General features: G+C 48.7%; 2 protein-coding genes across 14 annotated transcripts in view; one reads left to right on the forward strand and one right to left on the reverse strand.

Annotated features, from left to right (window-relative positions):
* Nucleotides 1–26,448, forward strand: part of LOC146010000 (uncharacterized) — a 475,993-nt gene that overhangs the window by 404,045 nt on the left and 45,500 nt on the right. For 5 of the 11 annotated variants that reach the window (XM_083150737.1, XM_083150739.1, XM_083150736.1 and 2 more), the window contains exons 3-4: nt 13,893–13,990; nt 14,079–14,511. The exons of 3 other annotated variants lie outside the window; for them this stretch is intronic. In XM_083150737.1, coding sequence (XP_083006863.1) covers nt 13,893–13,990; nt 14,079–14,511 — 531 coding nt within the window. Of the gene's footprint in view, nt 1–13,892; nt 13,991–14,078; nt 14,512–19,803; nt 25,171–26,448 lie in introns of those variants that run through there. 3 more of the 11 variants (XM_083150745.1, XM_083150746.1, XM_083150740.1) reach the window with 3 other exon arrangements.
* LOC146010005 (uncharacterized) overlaps nt 1–26,448 on the reverse strand; it is a 730,148-nt gene that overhangs the window by 234,798 nt on the left and 468,902 nt on the right. The gene's annotated exons all lie outside the window — the stretch shown is intronic.

Below are 26,448 nucleotides of genomic sequence, written 5' to 3' on the forward strand. Positions count from 1 at the left end.
ATAAATATCAGCACTGGCACAACCGCAAGAGACCTTGAAAAAGCTGACGGTGTGTACAGCGAAATGCGTTGGTGCTATCAGGACCTGTGCCCTAAGGATTTACCATCCACCGGCTTAATTATCTGAACTGATGTCCCACCATTCCAGAAGTCTTATGCCTTATTGACCTGGACAATTATCCTCATACAACTTAAGGTTCCATGGATTCGGTGACCAACCTTCTAAACCATTGGGACAACACCTCTAGCGGTACCCAGGATCTGGCAATTGACTCCAGGACTTCTCCACACGGGACTCGCGCATGGTTCAGTGCAGGTTATATACTCTTTTATGAGGTTCAACATCCTTATTGCACATGGACCTTGAACTGTGATTTTATTGCATTATATATTTTTACATTTCTCTACCGTCCAATGGGATACTGGGCTTCACTACTATGGGGATTGAGACCTCCGCAGGAGAGACAGGCACATAAAAGAACTTTCAGTGTGGGTGCACTGGCTCCTCCCCTCAATCTCCCTCCACTAGTCAGTTTTGAAAAATGTGCCTCAGGAGAGGCAGTGCTTCTGGATGCTCCAGAGTTTTTCTACATTTATTTTCAAAGTTTGTTATTTTGGGGCGCTGCGGTGACCACACAGCTGTCCTGCTTCGTGGGTGTCAGGGGAAGGGTCAGTCCCCGACCTCTTCAGGTGCAGAGCTGACCCTGCTACAGGACAATTCGGTCCTGCGTGGGATTTGTCACCGCACAGCATTGCGCTGTGGCGAGCAAGTCCCCTAGCCGCCGCACACCCCTGACAGGTCAGAAGACTTCAGTGGTGAGTACAGGCTGGGGGTCCCACAAGGGGTCCCCGCAGCCATTTCTGATGCGGCAAGACGACGGCTAGTAATGGCGGCTCTCCAGCAGGGACTGCGTGAACACCGCGTCTGGTAACTGGCATAGGGGTGCTGCCGCTGGACCACCAGGGACACCCCTCAGGTTATAATGTATTATATATATATTTTACACCTTTATTATATGTCAGTATAAATATATAGAAGCGCCAGCTCCGTGTACAGGGGGCGGGGCTTCACTCAGAGCGGGACCAAGCTCTGCTGGGCGCGCGCTGTCACTTCCTGCTTCTTCACACGCTGCCAGACTCCATTACAGAGGGCTCCTCACTGGCGTGGTGGATCCGGGTACTTGCAGCACGGCAGAGACAGCAGGTTTTTTATAGCGATTTAGCGCTGTTGCGCTATCTGGCTTACTCAGACACTGTGTTTGTTCATATCACTGTGTTAGCTTTACCAGCTCACCCAGATCTGTGAGTTCAGGTTAAGGGTGCACTTGGCTCCCCAATTGCTCTGTTTTTTCCCCACTGATTAGTTACTTAACACAGCATAAAACAAGCACATAGTCTGTTTTTCACAATCCAGCTGTGTGGGGTGTGCACGTGTGTGACTGCGTGGGGGTTGTGTTGTACTGCAGACATTGTAGTACTGTCTCATCATGGTGAAAAAGTTCACTTGTATGGTGTGTAGCACCAAGTTTGTGCCAAAATCACAGTCCCAGGTAACTTGTGAGGCTTGTATGTCACCACAGCCCAGTAGTGCTGACACTCAGATCAGTGGGGTGCCCCCACAGCTTGTGGGGCCGTCTCAGGCTGACGAGCAGGAGCCTGTTTGGGCCTCCAACATAAAGACCCTGTTGGATTCTGTGGCTTCACAGCTTTCCAATAACACTCAGCAAACGCAGAGGGTTCAGAGAGAATTGTCCATGTTAGCTGCCAGGGTGGATATTCTTCATACTCTTAGTGTACCTCCTCCCGCACAGCCTCAAAAGAGACCGGCTGCTGCGATGGCCCCTGATTCAGACGATGATGATGAGGACATACTAGAGGAGGGTGAGGAGCAGGTTCTGCAGGAACCAGTCCCTGAGGCAGCAGTGCATGGGCCTGAACCGCTTATCAGGGCCATCAGGGATGTTTTAGATCTCCCAGTGGAGGCATCCGCAGAAGGAGATCCTTTCTTCATGACTCAGAGGAAACAGCCAGTGTACTTCCCTGAGCAAGCGGAGTTAGAAACTGTGTTCAGGGCTGCTTGGCAAAACCCTGATAAAAGGTTTACTCTTTCAAAAAGGTTCACAAATGCCTATCCTTTTGAACCTTTGGGCAGGAAGAAGTGGGAGGAGCCACCGGTAGTGGACTCATCTGTCTCCCGCCTTTCTAAGAAGGTGTTGCTACCGGTCCCAGGTGTATCCACCCTTAAAGACGGGGCGGACAGGAGGTTGGAAGCTACCCTCAAGTCCATATATACGGCTAGTGGGGCATCCCAACGCCCAGTTTTCTGCTGGATGGCTAAGGCCATTCATACCTGGTCAACCCAGATTCAAGAAGGGTTGCTAGGTGACATGACTGTGGCCCAGATAGGCGACAGCCTGCGGCACATTCAGGATACCGCTAAGATCCTGTGTGAAGCGCAAAAGGAATTGGGCGCAATAAACGCGCGTAATTCAGCCATGGCGGTTTCAGCCAGACGGGCTTTGTGGCTACGTCAGTGGTCTGCTGACGTAGATTCAAAGAAGAGTGTGGAGGGTATTCCCTTTACAGGAGAATGGCTTTTTGGGAGTGAATTAGACGGTTGGATTTCCAAGGCCACGGCAGGAAAATCTACCTTCCTCCCATCAGCTCCCACGGTGGCAAAGCGTACCTTCACAGGTACTTCCCAGCAGTCCTTTCGTGGGAACAGGTTTCGCCCCAAGGCCAGGGGCGCCTCTAATGCCAACAGAGGCACAAGAGGCAAGTTTAGGAAGCCTAACTCCTCCAGCACCCAGGACCGTCCAAATGCCGCAGCGTCCTCTAAGCCTGCAGCATGACGGGGTTTTCCCGCCACGAGACTCTCTCGCGGTGGGAGCGCGATTGTTGCATTTCAGTCAGGTGTGGGACGCCTCGGGTCTGGATTCCTGGGCCAGGGGTCTCATTTCACTAGGTTACAGGCTGGAATTCGACAAGCCCCCTCCCAGAAGATACTTCAGGTCGGCTCTTCCAGCATCACAGGAGGACCAGGTTCGCCTCCAGGGGGCCATTACCAGGCTGCTTCAGTCTCAGGTAATTGTACCGGTCCCAAGCACGGAGCGGGGCCAGGGATATTATTCCAACCTATTCCTGGTACCGAAGCCAGACGGCTCAGTAAGGCCCATCCTGAATTTAAAATCACTGAACCCCTTCCTGCGTGTGTTCAAGTTCAGGATGGAGTCCTTGCGCTCAGTGATCGCCAGCCTAGAGAGAGGGGAGTTCTTGGCCTCCATAGACGTCAAGGACGCCTATTTACACATCCCTATCTGGCCCCCACACCAAATCTATCTCAGATTTGCCTTGGGGAACGACCATTACCAATTCCGGGCCTTGCCTTTCGGCCTGTCGACTGCCCCGAGGGTTTTTACAAAGATAATGGCGGAAATGATGTCACTACTCAGACTTCAAAGGGTGAATGTCGTGCCATACCTGGACGACCTGCTAATAAAGGCAGGGTCGGCAGAGGCTTTGAGGAGTGCTCTCAATCTGTCCATACGAGTCCTAAGAGACCACGGGTGGATTCTGAACATGTCCAAATCATCGCTGGTTCCGACCCAGAGGATGGTTTTCTTGGGCATGATACTGGATACATCGGAACAAAGAGTCTTTCTGCCGATGGAAAAGGTCAGTGCACTTCAGCAGCTGGTCAGGGAGGTTCTGGAGTCTCCTCTGGTACAGATCCATCTTTGCCTCCGACTCCTAGGCAAGATGGTGGCTTCATTCGAAGCAATACAATTTGGCCGTTTCCATTCCAGGATTTTTCAATTGGACATTCTGACAAAGTGGTCCGGCTCCCCCCTGCAGATGCGCAGAAGGATTGGACTTGCACCAAGAACCAGGATCTCGCTACAGTGGTGGCTAGATTCATCCAATCTGTTAGCAGGCAGACGGTTCCAGATCCAGGATTGGACTCTGGTAACCACGGACGCCAGCCTGAGGGGCTGGGGGGCGGTGACACAGGGAGTCCGCCTCCAGGGTCGATGGACTCCACTGGAGTCAGGCCTGCACATCAACAAGCTGGAGTTGCGGGCGGTCTACTATGCCCTGTTACAGGCAGCTCCATTGTTACAGGGCAAGGCGATCCAGGTCCAATCGGACAATGCTACCACTGTGGCCTATATAAACCGGCAGGGTGGTACCAAGAGCATGCCCTGCATGAGAGAAGCATCAAAGATTCTGTCTTGGGCGGAACTGAATGTCCAGGCCCTGTCTGCCATTTTCATCCCGGGGATCGACAATTGGGAGGCAAACTTCCTGAGTCGTCACGACCTTCACCCGGGAGAGTGGGGCCTTCACACTCAAGTGTTCGATGCCATAGTGGATCTGTGGGGGCTCCCTCAGATCGACCTGATGGCTTCACGACTAAACCACAAGGTAGCGATGTACTGTGCACGGACCAGAGACCCAGGGGCGATAGCGGTGGACGCTCTCACCTGGACCTGGGATTTCCAATTGGTGTACCTGTTCCCACCTCTCCCATTGTTGGCTCGGGTGCTAAAGCGGCTCCGGCATCAGGGGACGGAGGCCATTCTGGTGGCACCAGATTGGCCAAGAAGGGCCTGGTACGGGGACATTCAGGCCATGCTAGTGGAAGACCCGTGGCGTCTGCCCATAAGAAAAGATCTGCTCCTCCAGGGCCCGTTCGTCTTTCAGGACTTACAGCGGCTACGTTTAACGGCCTGGAGGTTGAGCGGTAGATCCTAGTCCACAAGGGTCTACATCCCTCTGTCGTCAATACAATGATCAAGGCCAGGAAACCGGTGACGGCTTCCCACTATCACGTCATATGGCGAAGATATATTGCCTGGTGTGAGAAAAATGACTTGCCTCCGGCCAGCTTTCGTCTAAACAACCTGCTACGCTTCCTGCAGGCTGGTTTGGATAAGGGGCTCAGATTGGGTTCCTTAAAGGTCCAAATCTCCGCGCTGTCGGTGTTTTTCCAGAGGAAGATTGCGGCCTTGCCGGAAGTGCAAACCTTCTTACAGGGGGTTCTGAGGATCCAGCCCCCCTTTGTGCCTCCCACTGCACCATGGGATTTGGAAGTGGTTCTCACTTTCTTGAAATCTGCCCGGTTTGTTCCACTGGAGGAGTCTGAACTGCGACACCTCACTTGGAAGACTGTTGTTCTGCTGGCTCTGGCTTCGGCCAGGAGGGTATCCGAGCTTGGGGCTTTATCATGTCGGAGCCCTTACCTTGTGTTCCACAACGATAGGGCGGAGCTCAGGACCAGACCACAATTCCTTCCAAAGGTGGTGTCAGGGTTCCACCTAAACCAACCTATTGTGGTCCCTTCTAGCGCGGCACATCCGGATATACCTGAGTCCTTAGATGTGGTCCTAACCCTTAAAGGGTATGTCAAGCGCACAGCGAGGATCCGGAAGACGGACAGCCTTTTTGTGCTCTATGATGCGCAGAAGAAGGGGTTACCTGCTTCAACGCGTACCATTGCCAGGTGGATAAGATGTACTATCCAACAGGCCTATGCATCAGCTGGTTTATCGCTTCCTTTTTCAGTAAAGGCTCATTCAACCAGGTCTGTAGGTACCTCTTGGGCGGCTGCTCGAGGGGTGTCGGCAATGCAGCTCTGCAGGGCCGCAACTTGGTCAGGGCAACACACATTTGTGAAGTTCTACAAGTTTGACACCCTGGCCAGGGAGGATTCCCAGTTCGGGAATGCGGTTCTACAGCAGAATCCGCACGTTCCCACCCGTTCTGGTAGCTTTGGGACCTCCCCATAGTAGTGAAGCCCAGTATCCCATTGGACGGTAGAGAAAATAGGATTTTGGGTACCTACCGGTAAATCCTTTTCTCGTAGTCCATATGGGATACTGGGAGCCCACCTCGGTGCGGCTTTTCTGCTGTCAGATACTATTTCATGGTTAGGCTTATTGCCTTGTTTTTTCTATAGGATAGATATATCCATAGATGTGTTTCTAGTTACAGGTGTCCTCTTAAGTTGTTAGGATTCACCTCTTTTATATGTTGTTGTTCGGTTGGGTGTGCTGGATGAATCTCACCACAATACATTATCACATACTCCTCACATGCTCTCCTTCGGCACAGTTTTTGCATTAACTGACTAGTGGAGGGAGATTGAGGGGAGGAGCCAGTGCACCCACACTGAAAGTTCTTTTATGTGCCTGTCTCTCCTGCGGAGGTCTCAATCCCCATAGTAGTGAAGCCCAGTATCCCATATGGACTACGAGAAAAGGATTTACCGGTAGGTACCCAAAATCCTATTTTTATTGTGCCATCACAATTGTTCTGTTATTGATTCACTTGGTATAGAAATTTTTTATGTAGCGCTGCTTTCCTTTTTGTTTTTCACTAATATATAGGCCTCGTGTAGAAAGTTTAGTGATTGGTCATTCCAATAGGGATTTTTTTTTATTTGTCTTTATTAACTTTTTCCAAATAACATAATCTTAAAAATACATCAACATACAAATAAAATACAAGTCTAACATCACACCGCTTACTTCTACTGTCTAACTGCAGCACAGTTATGTCTAACTTATACCCCTTTTACACCAAAAACCCTGGTCCGACCCTGGTCTTTGAATGCTGGAGTTTCCAGGGTCTGACCCTGCTTTATACTGCATTTACACAGCACTTCGACCTGGGTCTGCACCATTTACACTGAACCTGGGTCAGCCCTGCCTTTCCTTGTTGATATATATATATAATATATATATATAGATAGATAGATATATAGATATATATCTATCTATATATATATATATATATATATATATATATATATAGATATAGATATATATATATATATATAGATATAGATATAGATCTATCTATATAGCTTGGAGGGGGTAGAGGGGGGAAGCTGTCCCCGGGTGCTGTGGGGAGAGGGGGTAACTGTCAGCCTGACACTATGATTGCCGGCGCTGCCGCTTGTGTATCTCCCCCCGGCGGCCGGTCCTTGCGGCGGATGGACAGTCAGTGTCGGCGGTCCCTCTGGCGCAGGGGAAATAGTACTATTTCCTCTGCGCCAGAGGGACCGCCGACACTGACTGTCCATCCGCCGCAAGGACCGGCCGCCGGGGGGGAGATACAGCAGTGGCAGCGCCGTGTCAGGCTGGCCGCTGACAGGTACCCCATCTCCCCATAGTAGCCGCAGGGACCCCCCTCCTCCCGCAGCACCTGGGGACAGCTTCCCCAGCGCTGCACGCTGTGGACCCGCTGCGGGTGCCTGGACCCGCAGCGGGACCATTTACACCGCCATTTATACGGGTCCCATCCTGGTTCTACTCAGGTCAGGACCTGGGTAGAGGACCCGTGTAAATGGACACGGATACCCCCCATTTACACCACCGAGGATCCAGGTCTGACCGCGCCGCTGACCCGGATTTTTCGGCGGTGTAAAAGGGGTATTATTCTAATAAGAAAGATGACTCTAAACACTCATTCCGTCTGATCTCAACTTCTTCCCCAGGCCAAAGGTGGGATTTAATATCCCGCCTGCCGGGGAGCGAGAAGGGGGCGTGGCCGGGAAGGGGCGTGCTGCAGCCGGCAGCTCGTCACTTCCCGGCCGTTCTCGGCAGCTTGTGATGTCGGTCTCATTCTGCCGAGATACCCTGCTCAATGCTGTCGGGGAAGACAGCATTGAATAGGGCCCGGCGGGCATCTCCCCCACGGGAGATGCTCGCCGGGGATTGAATATCCCTCTAAATCAGGGCTGGGCAACACCGGCCCTCCAGATGTTGATGAACTACACATCCCAGCATGCCTTGCATCAGTTTCAGCATGGCCACATAGCAAAACTAATGCAAAGCATCCTGGGATGTGTAGTTCATTAACATCTGGAGGGCCGGTGTTGCCCAGCCCTGCCCTAAATTATACGTGTGAAAGAGGAGAAATGGTTAAATACATACGTACTAAATGAAAAATATTCTAAATAACATATTAACCCACTCTTTTAAATAAACATTTATATTGTGTAATATCGTGGAATTTTTTAACCTAACGTAACCAGTGCTTTACTGTAATTTGTGATATTTTAGATAATTAACTAAACAAATAATTAAATAGAGAAATACTTACATAGTAAAATACAAAACCCTGCTAAATAACACATTTACTCACTCCTTACATATTCTTTTATATAGTGTTTTATCAAAATCCTAACCAAAAATTGACACATCCCTTGCTATATTTTAGGGTAGGTGCACAAATCATACTCCCAATTTAAAATATTGCAATAAAATTTTGCATTTTTAGCGAGGTTCTTCGCTTATTTATGGCCACAAGTAACGGCTTGCCCACCGCGTCCAGGTGACCTCATTAGTCGGGCAAGTCCCTAACATTTTGGGGGGTACAAATCTAGGGCACATGGCACCCCAAAACGGTGCAGCCGAGTGACCCCAGGGCAACACAAGACTGAAAGAAATATATAGTGAAACAAAGTGAGGATAGGTTAGTGAGAGAGGCTGCTAAAAATAGCAGGGGTAGGTAAGTGAGAGGTAAAAAAATGAGCGATAAAGTAGTGAGAGGTGAAGTAGTGAGAGGTGAAGGTGAGAAATGAATTACATTGAAATAAAACACACAATAGGGATGAAAGTGAATATGAGAATAAGTGTTCATTTGTGTTGCTCCTGAGGCCAAACAGCCACACCAGTCCAGGGGGGGCCACAACCCAGAAATGCACCCCCCCCCCCCTCATCTGATAATCCACTATACATTTGTGCAGGTCTCACCTTGCTCTGCATGCAGTCTAAGAAATGTCAGGAACCTAATTAAAACCAATATATAGGACAGGTGGGCATGGGTGCTACCACCAGGCGCAGAAGGGGTCTCTGGCCTTCTAATGTGTATGGAAATACACGGCATTAGATATACAGGGGTGGGGTCCTGGGGTGCACACCAATTGAGAGGTGCGACCCGGCGGAGACCTGCATACAAAGTCAAAGGTGCAGGTGCACAAATCATACTCCGATTTGTGCACCTTTGACTTTGTATGCAGTTCTACTGAAAGGTCTCTGCCGGGTCGCACCTCTCAATTGGTGTGCACCCCAGGACCCCACCCCTGTATATATTTTAGGGTAGTTTGAGTACCCACCCACCCCATGTACGATAGATCGTCTGGCTAAGTGGACATGCTTTCCATGTTCTAATGTGCAATTGACTAAATTAACCCACTCCTTAATTGTAGGGTCCTTGTGCGCCACCCACATGCGTCCAATAGGAACCTTTGCTATTGAGCATACATTAATCGTTAGCTGTGATTATATATATTTGTATGTGTTTTTAGGTTGCACCCAATTACATGTGTAATTATAGAAAGATAAATCCTCTTATTATATTTCTGATGTAAATGTCTCTGATTCAGTGTCATCGCCGACAGCAGCGCCTCTGTATGTGACAGGGGTGTTACATTCTGTCACCTGTTAGTGTCTGACAGGAGTGGACTGGTTGGTAGTTTATCTCTCTCCAGTTTATCACTCTACAAAGCTTATTACATCTGCCCCATTGTCTGCTAGTGACATATATACAGTGTAATAGAGAGCAAGAGAATTAATCCGCACAGTCACCTGTGTAATTGTCAGATCACCCTATTAGTTATATTACCATTAATTCAGGTATCGATATATAGGGAGGTGCTTCCCAGGAATCGGTATGATCATACAAGCAAAGGAAGAAAATAATTCCTACAAGGGGCAATCTAAGCTGACAGATTCTGACTTATTCAGCATACATATTATGTATTGTTTTAAATGTCCGAAGAAAAATGAATTAAAACGTAACTTTTATTTATTATGCTGTTAAGAACTGCGAAATATTAAAAGATATATCACATATATACCATGTACTCAGTCACTGCGTGTCTCCTACAGATGGGCCCAGTAACAGAGATACCCCAGAGAGATGTCCCCGTCCTCTGTATTCCCAGGATAATCACATATATACCATGTACTCAGTCACTGCGTATCTCCTACAGATGGGCCAGTAACATAGATACCCAGAGAGATGTTCCCGTCCTCTGTATTCCCAGGATAATCACATATATACCATGTCCTCAGTCACTGCGTGTCTCCTACAGATGGGGCCAGTAACAGAGATACCCCAGAGAGATGCCCCCGTCCTCTGTATTCCCAGGATAATCACATATATACCATGTCCTCAGTCACTGCGTGTCTCCTACAGATGGGCCCAGTAACAGGAATACCCCAGAGAGATGTCCCCGTCCTCTGTATCCCCAGGATAATCACATATATACAATGTACTCAGTCACTGCGTGTCTCCTACAGATGGGGCCAGTAACAGAGATACCCAGAGAGATGTCCCCGTCCTCTGTATTCCCAGGATAATCACATATATACCATGTCCTCAGTCACTGCGTGTCTCCTACAGATGGGCCCAGTAACAGAGATACCCCAGAGAGATGTCCCCGTCCTCTGTATTCCCAGGTTAATCACATATATACCATGTCCTCAGTCACTGTGTGTCTCCTACAGATGGGCCCAGTAACAGAGATACCCCAGAGAGATGTCCCCATCCTCTGTATTCCCAGGGTAATCACATATATACCATGTACTCAGTCACTGCGTGTCTCCTACAGATGGGCCAGTAACAGAGATACCCCAGAGAGATGTCCCCGTCCTCTGTATTCCCAGGATAATCACATATATACCATGTCCTTAGTCACTGTGTGTCTCCTACAGATGGGCCCAGTAACAGAGATACCCCAGAGAGATGTCCCCGTCCTCTGTATTCCCAGGATAATCACATATATACCATGTCCTCAGTCACTGTGTGTCTCCTACAGATGGGCCCAGTAACAGAGATACCCCAGAGAGATGTCACCGTCCTCTGTATTCCCAGGATAATCACATATATACCATGTCCTCAGTCACTGTGTGTCTCCTACAGATGGGCCCAGTAACAGAGATCCCCCAGAGAGATGTCCACGTCCTCTGTATTCCCAGGATAATCACATATATACCATGTCCTCAGTCACTGCGTGTCTCCTACAGATGGGGCCAGTAACAGAGATACCCCAGAGAGATGTCCCCGTCCTCTGTATTCCCAGGATAATCACATATATACAATGTCCTCAGTCACTGTGTGTCTCCTACAGATGGGCCCAGTAACAGAGATACCCCCAGAGAGATGTCCCTGTCCTCTGTATTCCCAGGATAATCACATATATACCATGTCCTCAGTCACTGTGTGTCTCCTACAGATGGGGCCAGTAACAGAGATACCCCAGAGAGATGTCCCCGTCCTCTGTATTCCCAGGATAATCACATATATATACCATGTCCTCAGTCACTGTGTGTCTCCTACAGATGGGCCCAGTAACAGGAATACCCCAGAGAGATGTCGCCGTCCTCCGTATTCCCAGGATAATCACATATATACCATGTCCTCAGTCGGGTTGGGATCATTTGGTCTATCGCATTATGGTAGAAAGTCATTAGGTCGAATCCATTAGGTCGACATGCTAAAAGGTCGACATGATTCTAGGTCGACATGGGAAAAGGTCGACATGATTCTAGGTCGACAGGTCATTAGTTCGACAGGTCATTAGTTCGACAAGGTCATTAGTTCGACATTGTCTATGTCGACATTCACAAGGTCGACATGGGGTTTTTCACTGTTTTTTTACCTGAATGTCAACACAGTCGACATGGACACAGTTTAAAGTGCACTGCATCCCCTCGCATCGCTCGCTGTGCTCGCAATGCGTCGGGCACGGTGCCTCGCTACGCTCGGCACACTATTTTATTCTCCCACCACGCCCTAGTGGATGGTAGGGCATGAAATACCGCCTGTCGGCACATGTTGGCTCAAAAAACAGTGAAAAACTCCATGTCGACCTTGTGAATGTCGACATAGACAATGTCGAACTAATGACCTTGTCGAACTAATGACCTGTCGAACTAATGACCTTTTGAACTAGAATCATGTCGACCTTTTCCCATGTCGACCTAGAGTCATGTCGACCTTTTAGCATGTCGACCTAATGGATTTGACCTAATGACTTTCTACCATAATGCAGTAGACCAAATGGCCGCATCCCCCTCAGTCACTGTGTGTCTCCTACAGATGGGCCCAGTAACAGAGATACCCCAGAGAGATGTCCCGTCCTCTGTATTCCCAGGATAATCACATATATACAATGTCCTCAGTCACTGTGTGTCTCCTACAGATGGGCCCAGTAACAGAGATACCCCCAGAGAGATGTCCCTGTCCTCTGTATTCCCAGGATAATCACATATATACAATGTCTTCGGTCACTGCGTGTCTCCTACAGATGGGCCCAGTAACAGAGATACCCCAGAGAGATGTCCCCGTCCTCTGTGTTCCCAGGATAATCACATATATACCATGTCCTCAGTCTCTGCGTGTCTCCTACAGATGGGCCCAGTAACAGAGATACCCCAGAGAGATGTCCCCGTCCTCTGTATTCCCAGGATAATCACATATATACCATGTCCTCAGTCACTGCGTGTCTCCTACAGATGGGCCCAGTAACAGAGATACCCCAGAGAGATGTCCCCGTCCTCTGTATTCCCAGGATAATCACATATATACCATGTCCTCAGTCACTGCGTGTCTCCTACAGATAAGCCCAGTAACAAAGATACCCCAGAGAGATGTCCCTGTCCTCTGTATTCCCAGGATAATCACATATATATATACCATGTCCTCAGTCTCTGCGTGTCTCCTACAGATGGGCCCAGTAACAGAGATACCCCAGAGAGATGTCCCCGTCCTCTGTATTCCCAGGATAATCACATATATACCATGTCCTCAGTAACTGCGTGTCTCCTACAGATGGGCCCAGTAACAGAGATACCCCAGAGAGATGTCCCCGTCCTCTGTATTCCCAGGATAATCACATACAGTATATACCATGTCCTCAGTCACTGCGTGTCTCCTACAGATAAGCCCAGTAACAGAGATACCCCAGAGAGATGTCCCTGTCCTCTGTATTCCCAGGATAATCACATATATATACCATGTCCTCAGTCACTGTGTGTCTCCTACAGATGGGCCCAGTAACAGGAATACCCCAGAGAGATGTCCCCGTCCTCCGTATTCCCAGGATAATCACATATATACCATGTCCTCAGTCACTGTGTGTCTCCTACAGATGGGCCCAGTAACAGAGATACCCCAGAGAGATGTCCCGTCCTCTGTATTCCCAGGATAATCACATATATACAATGTCCTCAGTCACTGTGTGTCTCCTACAGATGGGCCCAGTAACAGAGATACCCCCAGAGAGATGTCCCTGTCCTCTGTATTCCCAGGATAATCACATATATACCATGTCATCAGTCTCTGCGTGTCTCCTACAGATGGGCCCAGTAACAGAGATACCCCAGAGAGATGTCCCCGTCCTCTGTATTCCCAGGATAATCACATATATACCATGTCCTCAGTCACTGCGTGTCTCCTACAGATGGGCCCAGTAACAGAGATACCCCAGAGAGATGTCCCCGTCCTCTGTATTCCCAGGATAATCACATATATACCATGTCCTCAGTCACTGTGTGTCTCCTAGAAATGGGCCCAGTAACAGAGATACCCCAGAGAGATGTCCCAGTCCTCTGTATTCCCAGGATAATCACATATACACCATGTCCTCAGTCACTGCGTGTCTCCTACAGATGGGCCCAGTAACAGAGATACCCCAGAGAGATGTCCCCGTCCTCTGTATTCCCAGGATAATCACATATATACAATGTCCTCAGTCACTGTGTGTCTCCTACAGATAAGCCCAGTAACAGAGATACCCCAGAGAGATGTCCCCGTCCTCTGTATTCCCAGGATAATCACATATATACCATGTCCTCAGTCACTGTGTGTCTCCTACAGGTGGGCCCAGTAACAGAGATACCCCAGAGAGATGTCCCCGTCCTCTGTATTCCCAGCACTGTACAGAGGAGACTGCCAGGACCCCACAGGAGGATCAGGTAGGTTATACCATAGTGAGTTCTCACTACAAGATCTATAGAGAAGCTGTGTGTTTCTCATACACCAATATTTACTGTTGTTATTTAGGGTGGAGGCCTGGCTGATATTAAGGTAGAAGATACAGAAGGAGAAGAGACGGATGTGACTGATAATAAGGTAGAAGATACAGAGGTAGAAGAAGAGACAGATGTGACTGATATTAAGGTAGAAGATACAGAGGTAGAAGAAGAGACGGATGTGACTGATATTAAGGTAGAAGATACAGAGGTAGAAGAAGAGACGGATGTGACTGACATTAAGGCAGAAGATACAGAAGGAGAAGAGACGGATGTGACTGATATTAAGGTAGAAGATACAGAGGGAGAAGAGACGGATGTGACTGATATTAAGGTAGAAGATACAGAAGGAGAAGGGACGGATGTGACTGATATTAAGGTAGAAGATACAGAAGGAGAAGAGACGGAGGTCCTAAGTGGTCAGCAGTGTAAGGAGGAGGAAATCCCTACAGATCTCAGCACAGGTCAGTAATAATCACTTATTACAGAGAGTCACATATTCTTTTTTTTTAAATTACGTATTTTTTATTGGTTTTGCATTAGCAGTAACAGACATTTAACCCTGCAAACATCAGGATAGTGCTAGATCCAATGGTGTACGCATAAATTATACAATAGGTAGAATGTCGTACATTGATATGCATACAAATGCAGCCATAGCCATTTACACTCACAACGTACATAATGTGCACAGACAGGAAATCAACTGCACAAAGTGTAACTGGGCATATATTAAATCAAGCACTCGGAGGCGCCATCCGAGCTCCCAGGATTGTAGAGATATACGGATAGTATAAATGCATGGCCAAGTTTCAAAGCAGTTCTCTAAGCACCAATGATCTAGCTCATATAGTAAACAGCTAACAATAATATCATCGTCTAACTAAAATAGACTAACATTATTGATAAGAAATGAACCCCAGTAACAAAAAAACAAAAAAAAACCTCCCAAATGACCCAAAACAACCCACCAGATAACCCCCCACCCTGTACTACCCACCCCCAACTTAGGTGTACCTGGAGCCCTACAACTATACTGCCCCTAAACCCCTACTACATTAAAGTAACTATCTAACTAAACCCCCCCCCCCCACACACACACACACACACACACACACACACACACACACACACACACACACGTCCCACAATGATAGTAAGACCATATCCAGCCCAATGCAGAGTATAACATATAAAAGTGGGGCAGTCCTGAGCAAGTGGTGCCAAGCATGAAGTAGCAGGTCAGGGCTTTAAAGGAATTTCCAACTATTAAAGCAGGACCCTGTAGACCTGCATCCCGAAACAGCAGAGGATCAGAAGCCATGGGGCATACGATGTCACAGCATGCAGTAAGGGTGTCTTCGGAGGTACCAGCGAATGCATCGTCAAAACAGGAGCGAGTGGTGGTGTCACACTGTGGAGGATCAAAAGCCATGGGCCGTACGGTGTCACAGCATGTAGTCAGGGTATCTTCAGTCATGCCAGCAGATGCATCATCAGTGTAGGTGCAAGAGATATTATCAGAAGCCATGGGGCATACAGTATCACAGGATATAGTCAGGGTGTGTTCATGTCTGGGGTCAAAGTTAGCATCAATGTAGGAGCGAGAGATATTATCACACTGTGGAGAGTCAGAAGCCATGGGGCATACAGTATCACAGCAGATAGACAGAGTGTGTTCATGTCTGGGGTCAAAGTTAGCATCAATGTAGGAGCGAGAGATGGTGTCAGAGTGTATCTCAGTCAGCCTGACCACAAGCCTATCGGCCGAGGATGTAATAGCCTGCAAGATATAATGCAGGGAAGCTTCCATCTTAAGCTACTGGGTAACTGCAGGCGTATATAGAGACGGCCAGCACGCCTCAATGTTGCACCCAGAAAAGCAGTAGCAAGATGTCTCACACTCCCACCTTCATCAGTAGGGCTTGATCGGAGAGCACTTTCTGGATATAGGTCTGGAGAGCGCTGATAAGTGGCCCGTGTAGCAGTAGGGAGTTACTGCCCAGGTCTGTCCTCCACTTAGATATGGGAGATCGTATTTAGCTGTGGTCATCAGGTTTCCGCAGCACTCACCCGCCAAGAGGTCACAGAGTGCTCGGGGTTAGGCCCGGAGAGGCAGCTTCAGCTGGGTGCAGGAGAACTGTGCCACAAGTGCCATAGCCCCGGAGTCACGCGGGCAAGATGGCGCCGGCACTCCCTGCGCGGCCCGCAGCAGCGCTTCCCACTCTCTCCGCACAGTGAACAGAGAGCGTCCGGCACCCGTCTCTCCCCCCGCCGCGACTCCAGAGGGGCAGCGGCAGCGTCGCAGCAATACCTCAGGGGCGCAGGGGATCAGCAGCAGTGCCCGGAGCTCGGCGTGGATGTAGGCCGTGGTCTCTCCAAACTTCAATCCCGCAGACACACAGCCCCGGAGAAAGAGCAGCGTTGGTGCAGAACGGTGAGCGGGGTATCACACACAGATAGCAGGCGTCAGGATTCTTGATGGCAGGCAATACAGGATATTTTGCAAGATTTTTTGAGGGAGCACAAAGGATCTGCTGCCTACTCCATCAGCGCCCAGGCCACGCCTCCCGAGAGTCACATATTCTCCTTGTTCTGTCACTACAGCGGCCTCTTATCCTGCACCCTCCTCTGTCACTACAGCAGCCTCTTATCCCGCACCCTCCTCTGTCACTACAGCGGCCTCTTATCCCGCACCCTCCTCTGTCACTACAGCAGCCTCTTATCCCGCACCCTCCTCTGTCACTACTGCGGCTTCTTATCCCGCACCCTCCTCTGTCACTGTAGCAGCCGCTTATCCTGCACCCTCCTCTGTCACTACAGCAGCCTCTTATCCCGCACCCTCCTCTGTCACTACAGCGGCCTCTTATCCCGCACCCTCCTCTGTCACTACAGCGGCCTCTTATCCCGCACCCTCCTCTGTCACTGTAGCAGCCGCTTATCCTGCACCCTCCTCTGTCACTACAGCAGCCTCTTATCCCGCACCCTCCTCTGTCACTACAGCGGCCTCTTATCCCGCACCCTCCTCTGTCACTACAGCGGCCTCTTATCCCGCACCCTCCTCTGTCACTGTAGCAGCCGCTTATCCTGCACCCTCCTCTGTCACTACAGCAGACTCTTATCCCGCACCCTCCTCTGTCACTACAGCAGCCTCTTATCCTGCACTCTCCTCTGTCACTACAGCGGCCTCTTATCCCGCACCCTCCTCTGTCACTACAGCGGCCCCTTATCCCGCACCCTCCTCTGTCACTACAGCGGCCTCTTATCCCGCACCCTCCTCTGTCACTACAGCGGCCTCTTATCCTGCACCCTCCTCTGTCACTACAGCAGCCTCTTATCCCGCACCCTCCTCTGTCACTGGAGCAGCCTCTTATCCCGCACCCTCCTCTGTCACTGGAGCAGCCTCTTATCCCGCACCCTCCTCTGTCACTACAGCGGCCTCTTATCCCGCACCCTCCTCTGTCACTGCAGCCGCCTCTTATCCCGCACCCTCCTCTGTCACTGCAGCCGCCTCTTATCCCACACCCTCCTCTGTCACTACAGCATCCTCTTATCCCGCACCCTCCTCTGTCACTGCAGCCGCCTCTTATCCCACACCCTCCTCTGTCACTACAGCATCCTTTTATCCCGCACCCTCCTCTGTCACTGCAGCGACCTCTTATCCCGCACCCTCCTCTGTCACTGCAGCCGCTTCTTATCCCACACCCTCCTCTGTCACTGCAGCCGCCTCCTATCCCGCACCCTCCTCTGTCACTACAGCCGCCTCTTATCCTGCACTCTCCTCTGTCACTACAGCGGCCTCTTATCCTGCACCCTCCTCTGTCACTACAGCAGCCTCTTATCCCGCACCCTCCTCTGTCACTGGAGCAGCCTCTTATCCCGCACCCTCCTCTGTCACTGGAGCAGCCTCTTATCCCGCACCCTCCTCTGTCACTACAGCCGCCTCTTATCCCGCACCCTCCTCTGTCACTGCAGCGGCCTCTTATCCCGCACCCTCCTCTGTCACTACAGCCGCCTCTTATCCCGCACGCTCCTCTGTCACTACAGCCGCCTCTTATCCCGCACCCTCCTCTGTCACTGCAGCGGCCTCTTATCCCGCACCCTCCTCTGTCACTACAGCGGCCTCTTATCCCGCACCCTCCTCTGTCACTACAGCGGCCTCTTATCCCGCACCCTCCTCTGTCACTACAGCGGCCTCTTATCCCGCACCCTCCTCTGTCACTACAGCGGCCTCTTATCCCGCACCCTCCTCTGTCACTACAGCGGCCTCTTATCCCGCACCCTCCTCTGTCACTACAGCGGCCTCTTATCCCGAACCCTCCTCTGTCACTACAGCGGCCTCTTATCCCGAACCCTCCTCTGTCACTTCAGCGGCCTCTTATCCCGCACCCTCCTCTGTCACTACAGCAGCCTCTTATCCCGCACCCTCCTCTGTCACTACAGCGGCCTCTTATCCTGCACCGTCCTCTGTCTGTACAGACTAATGAGGGGAATGTATTTGCCCAGTGGGGGAGTCAGGAGCCATCAGCCCCTATTATTGTCTTCTTCTCCTCCACACATTAGATCATTGTCTGCCACCAGCCCAGAGATCTGACCAAGCCCCCCATGTTCCCCAGTGACTCATCTACATCATCCGTAGAAGGGACAGGAATAATAGCAGTGTACAGGGTACAATGGTATGGAAGGTCATGTGACATTACCCATGGTTCTCCCTTTACCCTACCACCAGTTGTATTACCCATGATCCTCTCTGTGCACCACTACATGGGGTATTACCCATTATCTTCCATGGGAACAGCCAGAATCGGGTCAGAGAAGAGCAGCCGCCTATACTGGGGTACAGGAAGGGGGAAGCACTGGTCATCACCATGGGCACTGGGCAGATGGGAGGCAGAAGGATGAGATGGTTGCCATACTCAGACTGGCACCTGTCATCCACAGTACCGCAGGCACCCAGGGAGAACCAGCACCACCAGACCCAGTAACAAGGAGTTGGGCCTCAGCTCGCTGACTTAGTAACCAGCCAGTGGTCAGGGCTTTGTGGCTCTATGTACGTAAGACCCAGGATTTGCACTGGATGGATGACCTGCTGGTTCTGCATGATAACAGCAGGAGAGGCTGGTCAGCCTGTGATCAGCATTATCAGGGGGATCACTGTTACCAGGATTACCTTGTAGCAAGTCTGCCTGTTCCTGGTCCTGTTGGGGCAGCAAGAGACTGGTGTGTGCAGCTAGGATGGTGTGGCACGGAGCCTCTGCTAAGCTGGGGTGCTGGGCTGTCACCTGCTCCTCAGGGCAGCTCTTACCCAATGTGACCAGTCTGGGTAACCCAGAGATGCCAGCTTGCCCTTAGGACCAGCTTTGGGGCATCCCTTATGCCTTCCCTTTATGCTCTTTGTTTCTGTTCTGTTATATTACTGTTCTCCTTGTTAGGATTGTTGTTCTTATTCTTGAATAGTGTTTATCCCCTCTCCCCTGTTCTTTACTCCTATTCTGTCTTTAGGGGCTTTGTTAGGCAGAATAGTGACACCCAGTCTTACAGTTCTCTTACACTGCCCGGCGCCCAATACTTCAGTGTCTCCCAATGCACTAATATAATAAGGGTTACCTTGTCTACATAAATCCCATTATTTGCTGCATGATATTTAGTACTGTAGGAAAGTATTTATAACGGAATAACTTGTACTCAGTAATAGTATGAAATGGGTGAGGGGAAAGGGGAAGAGCGATATGTCTATATCTGTATGTTATTTCCAGCAGATGGACACAGAAGCAGGAATACCTCGGAGGGACGTCTTATTCTGTCTCCAGATTATAAAACAGAAGATAACATCACACAGGATTCTCCAGAAGACACCTCCATTACCCTAAATATACAGCCAGTGCTTCACAGTGCAGATACATCACCTGATACCTCTAATCCTGAGGACTGTTCTCCTGGTAACTCAGATACTGCTACACATAGAACAGCTCATACAGGTGCTGACATATTTACCTGTTCTGAGTGTGATACATGTTTTATAAATCAGTCTGTTTTTATTAGACACCAGAGAACACACTCAGTTAAGAACCCATTTTCGTGTTCTGAGTGTGGGAAATGTTTTACCTATAATTCAACTCTTATTGCACATCAGCGAGCTCACACAGGTGAGAAGCCGTTTCCATGTTCTCAGTGTGGGAAATCTTTTTTGTATAAGTCATTTCTTGTTGCACATCAGAGAAGTCACACAGGTGAGAAGCCATTTCCATGTTCTGAGTGTGGGAAATCTTTTTCCCAGAAATCAGATCTAGTTAAACATGTGAGAACCCACACAGGTGAGAATATATTTTCATGTTCTGAGTGTGGGAAATCTTTTTCCCAGAAATCAGATCTCGTTAAACATGTGAGAACCCACACAGGTGAGAAGCTATTTCCATGTTCTGAGTGTGGGAAATGTTTTTCCCGGAAATCAGATCTCATTAAACATGTGAGAACCCACACAGGTGAGAATGTATTTCCATGTTCTGAGTGTGGGAAATCTTTTACCATGAAATCTTATCTTATTGCACATCAGAGAACTCACAAAAGTGAGAAGCCATTTCCATGTACAGAATGTGGGAAATATTTTAATCGTAAATGCGAGATTGTCATTCATCAGAGAACTCACACAGGTGTGAAGCCATTTCGATGTACAGAATGTGGGAAATGTTTTACCGCAAAATCAAATCTTGTTAAACATGTGAGAACCCACACAGGTGAGAAGCCATTTCCATGTTCTGAGTGTGGGAAATCTTTTTCCCAGAAATCAAATCTCGTTCAACATGTGAGAACTCACACAGGTGAGAAGCTATTTCCATGTTCTGAGTGTGGGAAATGTTTTCCCCGGAAATCAGATCTCATTAAACATGTGAGAACCCACACAGGTGAGAATGTATTTCCATGTTCTGAGTGTGGGAAATCGTTTACCATGAAATCTTATCTTATTGCACATCAGAGAACTCACAAAAGTGAGAAGCCATTTCCATGTACAGAATGTGGGAAATATTTTAATCGTAAATGCGAGATTATCATTCATCAGAGAACTCACACAGGTGTGAAGCCATTTCGATGTACAGAATGTGGGAAATGTTTTACCACAAAATCAAATCTTGTTAAACATGTGAGAACCCACACAGGTAAGAAGCCATTTCCATGTTCTGAGTGTGGGAAATCTTTTTCCCGCAAATCAGTTCTTGTGAAACATGTGGGAACCCACACAGGTGAGAAGCCATTTCCATGTTCTGAGTGTGGGAAATGTTTTTCCCAGAAATCAGATCTTTTAATCCATGTGAGAACCCACACAGGTGAGAAGCCATTTCCATGTTCTGAGTGTGGGAAATGTTTTACCACAAAATCAAATCTTGTTAGACATGTGATAACTCACACAGGTGAGAAGCCATTTCCATGTTCTGAGTGTGGGAAATCTTTTCCCCAGAAATCAGATCTCGTTAAACATGTGAGAACCCACACAGGTGAGAAGCTATTTAAATGTTCTGAGTGTGGGAAATCTTTCATCCGGAAAGCAGAGTTTGTCCGACATGTGAGAACTCACACAGGTGAGAAGCCATTTCCATGTTCTGAGTGTGGGAAATCCTTTACCACAAAATCATATCTTGTCCAACATGAGAGAACTCACACAGGTGAGAAGCCATTTCCATGTTCTGAGTGTGGGAAATGTTTTACCACAAAAACAAATCTTGTTATACATGTGAAAACTCACACAGGTGAAAAGCCATTTCCATGTTCTGAGTGTGGGAAATCTTTTCCCCGGAAATCAGATCTCGTTAAACATGTGAGAACCCACACAGGTGAGAAGCCATTTACATGTTCTGAGTGTGGGAAATGTTTTGCCCGGAAATCACAGCTTGTCCAACATGAGAGAACCCACACAGGTGAGAAGCCATTTCCATGTTCTTAGACCTGTAATTCAGACCTGAACACTGGGCCGTGAGTTTTCAGAGCCCAGCGACCAGGTACACAACACGCCATACAAGTATATTCCTGCCCATATGCATGTCTACAAATGCTATTACAGTTGTGCAAAGGAAGAAATTAATTCAAGGAAATGTGGTGATTACCTGCGCACCGAGTGTGTTGTTATGTTTCTATATAAGCTCCGGGTAGTGCTGCTGGGGCTCAGGCTGATCTCCCTGATTTGTTATGTAGAAATGGTTTGTTGTGGGAAACAGTGCTCAGTACCCTATCTCTAACATGCTGCAGTGGGGCGGAGTGATGGTAATCAGGCAGTGTGATGTTGTTACAGTATAAATACAATCTGTCACTTGTTTATATAACTATAATTAAACCGTGGGTACTTGTTTCCTAGCAGGGCGCCCAATTTCCTTACGTATACGAACGTAGTGAAATCGCATCGCATTACGTTACAGCAGCATGCGATGTGATGCGATGTTCCCGCTCCGTGTCATTCCCGCCCCCTGTCAGATCCTCTCAGAAATTACTCTGAGGTGATATTGTGACAGGAGTAGAAGCATCCCTCAGAGCTGGGGGTGATTTATCAAAAGTCTATGATATGGCTGCATCTATGACCATGTTTACGTTGCCTCAGACGGAAGAGGAGGCTGTCGCCTTTTTTCAAGGACACGATCTCCTTCCTGTGGCGCAGAATTGCGCGAATGGCCACATAATGCGCCTTTCTGTGAAGGAATGTATGTGGCGCTGCCGGCTGAAGGTGAGCCTCAGAGCGGCCCACTGGTTTCCAGGGTGCCGCTTATCGTTTGTCACCTTGGTGCGCTTTATATACTCATGGGTCCAGGAGCTGACATCCATTGAGTACTGTCAGCCACAGCTGGACATATCCAAAAAGGCGGCTGTTTTGTACAACAGATGGATGCGGGAGGCGTGTAGGATGGACCTCATGGCGCAGCCGCAGCGCCGTATCGGCGGTCCAGGCCACATCATGGAGGTCGATGAGAGCATGTCTGTAAGAAGGAAGAGTAATGTCGGGCGGCTGTTCCCACAGCAGTGGGTTTTTGGGGGGATTTGTAGAGAAACGGGACAGTGTTTCCTCACCATGGTGCCCAGACGCGATGCCACCACATTGATGGCGGCTATTGTGGAGAATGTAGAGCCAGGCACCATGATTTACAGTGACTGCTGGAGGGCGTACAGCACTGAACCGCTGGAACTTGCAGGGTATCAGCACGCCCCAAGTAAATCACAGGTTCAATTTTATAGACCCGTCCACAGGGGTTCATACCCAGAATGTGGGGCGCATGTAAATGGGGCAATAAGCGGCACAGAGGGTACAGCACGCCACATGCTCCAATCCTATCTCCAGGAGTTCATGTGGAGAACGGCATTGGGTGCGGATAACCCATCGCATCGCATCCTGCGAGCCCTTACCCTCCTCCCTAAGGATGATTAACTGATTTGTTACTAATTAATGTTTTACTGTGATTCATTGTTCTTAATTAATGTTTTACTGTTTAAAATTGATTCATTGTTCTTAATTAATGTTTTACTGTGATTCATTGTTCTTAATTAATGTTTTACTGTTTAAAATTGATTCATTGTTCCTATTATCATTATCATTCTGCTTTTTGAATTATTTAAGTAAATTACAGTTCTTAGTCAACATGTCGTCATTACTGTGTCAGCTGTATGATTTGACAGGTGTGTTCATAAAACACCACCACTATCCACGCCAACCCAAAGCGTGGCGAGCGGTTGCGGAATGCGCCCTCCGACCTTTTCATACCCCCACTATCCACACCGGCGTGGAGTTGATTTTATAAAGTGTGGCGAACCCGAAGCATTGCTGAGGGGACGCGGAATACATGTAAAGTAATCCGTGTCCCCTCACAGCGCTCGCCACGCTTCGGGCTCAATGGCTCCCTACGCTTGCCACACTAAGCAAATAGCTTAGTGGGCGCCCTGCTAGGAAACAAGTACCAAACAGGGTATTGCTACATTTCGTGACTATTGCCCGCATGTGAATGGTCCTGATTGCTGTGATTAGGAGGGATGGGAAATGTTTAGCACTACAGATGGATCGCTGGTTAAAAGAATATTTACTGGTTTAATAAATGGTCTGTGTCTGTAACCAGGACACACATATACACATATACAATGCAACATATAATAAAAACAGTATGGAGGCAAGATTAGAGCTTAATTAAAAACTAAAACAATAAAAAGATATATCAAAATGGCGAATGTTCAAACCTGCAGCTAGTGGCTCGTTAGTATTGATAACGAGCAGCGATCCGTCTTAAGGTGCCCATACACGTACCAATTACCCTGTACTTTTTGTGCTAAATTAGCATCGCATCCCATGCACAACATATGCACAACGATGCTATTTTAGCACAAAAAGTACCGGGTAATTGGTACGTGTATGGGCAGCTATACTCTTTTTGAAAAACTTTGTGTCCATCAAAGTATGTAAATGAGTAATTGGCTGGTGTTGGTTTCTGGTGCAGACTGCGGTGTCCCGTTAGTTGCATGCAGATATTAATCATTAGTTGATTGCATCCAGATGATGGTGATTGGTCAGTCAAATATGACCTGGGATGTTGTATCCTAGCTGCCCGGGTAGGACTGTGGGGGAGGGGAAGGTAATGTGATGCTGTGTCGGTCCGGACCTAGCAGTCACCTGGTCAGCGCAGCCGCTGCTCTCCCCGGGTGTGATGTGTGCGTTCTGCTGTTGCTGCACCACAGGCGCTGCTTACAGTCTTAGTGTTTGATGAGAGCAGGACCGCTGACAGACCTCTCCCACAGACAGACCTTGCTTTACTTACCAGCCTCGACCCGTCTGTCCTCTGTTCGTACATCGGGTGCTGCTGCTTCGTGCGCTTCTTTACTCTTCTTGGTCAGGTGACCCGGCTTTCTTTGTTTAATGCACTGCATCTCCCAGATAAAGGGCCCAAGACGGGCAGATACGTGGTTGGAGCGGACATAAAAGATCAGAAACCCGCATCACACACTGGACCCAGCTAGTAACCACCCAGGACATTTAACAAAGAAATGGAAATTGTATGGAAGCACTGCGCTAATTTATGTAATTGTTACACCATGTAAAGAATCACAAGCATCAATTATAATATAAGAATGTATTTATTAAAAAATAAACAATATAAAGTATATGAACACTGGTATATACTTTGCTACTGTGTCCACTGAATAGTATTTATATGAAATCCATTATCTACATGGACTGCTGTGACGCACCGCAGGGCAAGCTTCTCTCACCCGCCGCACCTGCGTCGACAGAAGGCTGGTGTTTGTGGCTTCCAAGGGAGATGATCTGTTGGTAAGGTGGTGTTGCACTGCGTCTCACCCACAGTGACTGATCTCCTATACCTGGTGAAGGGACTGCGCTTCCAGCGGCAACAAGGATCCGATTGTAGCCTGATGTCAATAAGCTCACCAATGTATGAAGATAGTGGAGATGATGGTATAGGTGTATTGATGGGGCATCAAAAGGGCATCAGGTAGGAGCTGCAAAAGGTCCACTAACGCGTTTCGCTCCCGATGGACCTTTTTCAATGAGCCGCTACCTGCAGGTTTGAACATTCGCCTTTTTCACAAATCCTCAACTCCATTTTTATATATCTTTTTATTGGATACTTGTGTATTATCACGGTGCCTGGCTACGCTACGTTTTCAGCGTAGGCTAAGTTACGTTGTCAGCGTAGCCCAACAGCTGCCTAGAGTATTCAGCGTAGTGACTCCGTGGCAGCCCTGCGTAGTCAGCGTAGTGTCCCTGTCAGGCATCTAGTCACCGTACTGTCCCCGGGAGCTGCAGCTCTGTCCCCGGCATCCATGGTGAGCGCCTCTCACACAGCGCCGGTAACCGCCAGATCCCCTGTGCTGGCAGATGCTGGCAGAGAGGGGATCATGCGGGCGCTGGCAGAGATGCGATCCATCTGTCTGAGACGCACGAGCGTCTCAGACGCTCCTGCTTCTCAGTAATTATTCCCCAGAGAGGCGTCACTCAAGGGGAGGGGTCTGGAGTGCCCAGCTCTCACTGATTACGCTGAAGTCCTAGCCTCTCGGCTAGACCCTCAAATATGTGGCTTTTTATTAAAACCAGCAGCCTTTCTTAAGTTCTGTGCCGCAGTAAAATAAATAAATAAAGTGGACAGGTCAGTTACAGCGGCCATCTTAGGTGCAGCTGGCACCATTACCTCCAGCAGTACACAGCAGTCGGTTAAAACCTATAGAAACCATCCTGTTTAGAGCATCTTTTAATACCAGTGAGTCACGCAAGCAGGCTACTACTTATTAGTTGCACAGACACCAATTTCATGGGAATTCAGCAGACTAGATCAGCACAGCTTCATTAACAGTATCCAGCGTTTAGCATCAGGCAGGACATCTGCAGCATCCTTTAAAACCCAATTAGCGCTACTCATCAGTAA

Source organism: Crinia signifera, chromosome 6, assembly GCF_055691185.1.
Source record: "Crinia signifera chromosome 6, ASM5569118v1, whole genome shotgun sequence".
In the NCBI taxonomy this organism is placed as follows: domain Eukaryota; kingdom Metazoa; phylum Chordata; class Amphibia; order Anura; family Myobatrachidae; genus Crinia; species Crinia signifera.